This window comes from Hyla sarda, chromosome 9 (genome assembly GCF_029499605.1).
Source record: "Hyla sarda isolate aHylSar1 chromosome 9, aHylSar1.hap1, whole genome shotgun sequence".
Classification (NCBI taxonomy): domain Eukaryota; kingdom Metazoa; phylum Chordata; class Amphibia; order Anura; family Hylidae; genus Hyla; species Hyla sarda.
Genome location: NC_079197.1, coordinates 175014817 through 175019034, shown reverse-complemented (window position 1 = coordinate 175019034; position 4218 = coordinate 175014817). Strand labels below are relative to the sequence as shown.

General features: G+C 51.3%; 1 protein-coding gene across 1 annotated transcript in view; it reads right to left on the bottom strand.

Moving 5' to 3' along the window:
* Nucleotides 1–1621: 1621 nt before the first annotated feature.
* Nucleotides 1622–4218, bottom strand: part of ARHGAP35 (Rho GTPase activating protein 35) — a 50077-nt gene continuing 47480 nt past the window's right edge. The window contains exon 7 of the mRNA XM_056539075.1: nucleotides 1622–3353. Within this exon, the coding sequence (XP_056395050.1) occupies nucleotides 3044–3353 (310 nt within the window). The 3' untranslated portion in view covers nucleotides 1622–3043. The remainder of the gene's footprint in view (nucleotides 3354–4218) is intronic.

The window sequence follows — 4218 nt, the reverse complement described above, 5'->3', positions numbered from 1 at the left end:
CTTATAAACCCAAGTAGTACAACATTATCATGACTCATGAGACGACAGGAAGCGTAGGGGGCAGCTGCAATTTCTCTCTCGCCTGTAGGGGGGGGGGGGGGAGACCAAGAAGTGAGCAGACTTGTGATTGGCTCAGAGTTGTGCACTGCATTATGGGATATGAGAGCAGCAAGAAACCATACAAACCTCTCTCTTTAGATTCCTCTTTGCGATCATTGGTAGTAAACATTCTTGCTTACATGCAGAGGCTGACAACCTGTTATGACTGCGCAGACAGCGGAGGGTTCGTTACACTGTGTCAGCATCTGTGTTGCACATATGGGGGTTATGCAACAGGGGTGTCAGATGACTGGTGTCTGTAGACTTTACAATACACAGGCTTAGAGGACTAAGCTAAATCATTGCCTAATGTGTTCAACACCTCGCCATGTAATATATCTGCTTGCAGTCAGTGAATGGTATAATTGTAACCATACAGAAACTACAAAAAAAATAAAAAGTCCCGATACAGGTGCACGGCTTGTTGATACATTGTAACAAGCCCTGAACCTATATCTTTGCTGCAATGTTTCCCAACCGGTGTACCTCCAGCTGTTGCAAAACTACAACTCCCAGCATGCCCAGACAGCTGTTGCAAAACTACAACTCCCAGCATGCCCGGACAGCTGTGGTAAAACTACAACTCCCAGCATGCCCGGACAGCTGCTGGAAAACTACAACTCCCAGCATGCCCGGACAGCCGAAGGCTGTCCGGGCATGCTGGGAGTTGTAGTTTTCCAGCAGCTGGTGGGAAAACACAAATGTAGAAAAAAAAATTCTCGCATACTTTATTTCTTTTCACAACTGAGAGTTTGGTACAATGTATCAAAGCAGTAATCATGCTCTTCTGAAGAAATGGCATCTGTGGACACTTAAAGGGGTACTCCACTGGAAAATATTTATATATATATATTTTTTTTTAATCAACTGGTGGCAGAAAGATTTGTAAATTAATTCAAAAAAAAAAAAAAAATCTTAATCCTTCCAGTACTTATCCAGCTGCTGTATGCTCCACAGGAAGTTCTTTTCTTTTTGAATTTCCTTTCTGTCTGACCACAGTGCTCTCTGCTGACACCTCTGTCCATTTTGGGAATTGTCCAGAGTAAGAGCAAATCCCCATAGCAAACCTCTCCTGCTCCGGACAGTTCCTGACATGGACAGAGGTGTCAGCAGAGAGCACTGTGGTCAGACTGGAAAGAACTTCACAACTTCCTGTGGAGCATACAGCAGCTGATAAGTACTGGAAGGGTTAAGATTTTTTTTAAATGGAAATTATTTACAAATCTGTTGAACTTTCTGTCATCAGAAATGTTTTCCAGTGGAGTGCCCCTTTAATGCTACTTTCTCCACCACCTTTCTTTACACTGCAGGTATCAGGCTCCTCTGATAAAATGTCATCTGTGACCCTCATGTCTTTTGGATCTTTGGTCCCGGGCATGCTGGGAGATGTAGTTTTGCAACAATGGCTGGAAAAACACTGCTCTGTTGCATTAGGTGCAGGACCCTGCTTGCTTCTCCATTGCAGGGAACCTCTACCTCAAATTGACCCCCCCCCCCAAAAACATATGAACAGGGAGAGCGCTGGGAGTTTATAACAAGATTTATTAGCTATAATACAAGTCACATTAAGGCCCTCAGTTTGTTCCAAATTACAATGAGCATATTCGCAGCAAATACATGATTCCGGGGGGAGGGGGGGGCGTCGGCGGACAGGTCACACTCTCATGCACGAAATGACCCGACCATCGGACAGCGACGAACAGAACAGGAAAGAGATGTGGGGGCCCCCAGTCGCGGCGAGGCCTCCCTGCACGAGATATGGACAAGCTTGAGGGATGCGGAGTTTCCTTTCACGTCCACACAGCGAGACCGTTTCCCCCACGGAGCACCCACGGCTCGGGGTCGGGTCACACTCACTGGGTGAGGGGGGGAGGAGTAAGGAAAGTCACATCGGGGTAAGTGGGGGGATTTAAGTTAGCAGGAGGAGGTCTATTATGAGTGGTCGCCGGTCATACGGGTATCGGTAGGTTGGGGGTCGGAGGGCGTATTAACACTTAAGGACAGTTAGTGTATTGACACAGAGGTAGTGAGGGCAGCGCTCATTGTGAAGTCAGTATTAGCGGGGGGCCAACCGTCTGTTACGGGGGTCAGTAGGACACGTCAGTTAAAATGGGGAAAGGGGGGGGGGGGGTTCGGTGCGATTTTACCCTTCACGGATCAACATAAAATAGTTAATCGACACTTGAGAATGAGCCGGGGAGGGGGCACCTCAGGAGATCGGTTACCAGAGACTCCGATCCCGAGGCGCCTCCAAGTAAAAAGACGAAGAAAATGAAAAGCCGGAGCAGCAGTGGTTAAACCGTCAGACACATGAACATGCGTGTGATCTCCGGCCACTGTCACACATGTGTTCTCCGTGTAGTCATGAACAAAGCATACAAAATCATGCAGCCCCCATTATAACCCTAATGTGCCGCATGTAAGTGCTAAGATATGTAGTGTGGGAGATCTGTGTCTGTTTTGGGGGTTAGTGTCCTAAAATTAGGGAGAGAGGGGGCAACTAATAACACAGAGGAACGCGGAGAGAGAGTCCCGGCCCGAGTCTCCACCCAAGCTCCACAATTCACAGTGTCGCTCCTCAATGCACTAAGTGCCGCTTCCTCCTGTGATGTGATCCAGACCGAGGGCGTAATCCACAGAACCAGGGTCCCTTCGTGATGTGGGGGGGTGCCGGGTCCCTCTTTGTCACAGAGTCTGTGTACCAGGTATCCACTCATGATCCTTGCACAGTGTACCAGGGATACCCCCGCTCCATAATGTACCACGATTACCCCCCTTGTCCTCTCCGCTGGAGGGTCCATCCCTGGCTCAGGCTCCCAGTCTCTTATATCTGTAGTGGTCCCATACATAAAGCCACCAGTCCTCCAGGAGAGGTCAGTGAGTGGCCGGGTAGTGGTGGACGTTGCCTCCAGAAGATACTCTAAGCTGTGGGGAAGGGAACGGGTCACAGGATGTTTGGATCTGAAGGTAGCAGGTTCAACGATGGGGACACAGGGGTTAACGGGGGAGACTGAGGAGGGGAAGGAGGATTTAGGGGAGGTGTGGAAGGGGAGCTCGGCGTGGGGAGGTCTACCGGATTGCGATGGTAAAAGAAGTAGGGACACTGATGAATGAAGAGCTCGATGATTGTCTGGTAGGTGCGAGTTGCCGTCAGAGCGTCCATAGTGGTAAAATCTGGGCGCATCAACGTCGGCCAGAAACAGATGGACAGGTTCTCGCTGGTCATAAGGTTACTTGAATGATGTTGGCTCACCCTGCGGAGGAGAAACCATCAGCATAAGCAGGCAAGGTGCTACAGAGGGCGCGCGGCCCAGACAGAGAAACACAAGGAGCGTGTGGCCCAGACAGAGACACACACAAGGAGCGTGCGACCCAGACAGAGACACACACAAGGAGCGCGACCCAGACAGACACACACAAGGAGCGCAAGGCCCAGACAGAGACACAAACACAAGGAGCGTGTGGCCCAGACAGAGACATAAACAAGGAGCGTGTGGCCCAGACAGAGACACAAACACAAGGAGCGTGTGGCCCAGACAGACACAAACAAGGAGCGTGTGGCCCAGACAGAGACACACACAAGGAGTGCGCGGCCCAGACAGAAACACACACAAGAAGCGTGCGGCCCAGACAGAGACACAAACACAAGGAGCGTGCGGCCCAGGCAGAGACACAAACAAGGAGCGCAACCCAGACAGACACACACACACAAGGTTTGCGACCCAGACAGAAACACACACAAGAAGCGTGCGACCCAGACAGAGACACAAGGAGTGCACGGCCCAGACAGAGACACACACAAGGAGCGCGACCCAGACAGAGACACAAGGAGTGCGCGGCCCAGACAGAGACACAAGGAGCATGTGGTCCAGACAGAAACACACACAAGAAGCGCGCGGCCCAGACAGACACACACACTGGTGGCCCAGACTGAGGCACAAACAAGGAGCGCGCGGCCCAGACAGAGAAACCCAAGGAGCGCGCGGCCCAGACAGAGAAACCCAAGGAGCGCGCGGCCCAGAGACAAACAGAAGGAGCGCGCGGCCCAGACAGAGACAAACAGAAGGAGTGCGCGGCCCAGACAGAGACACAAGGAGTGCGCGGCCCAGACAGAGACAC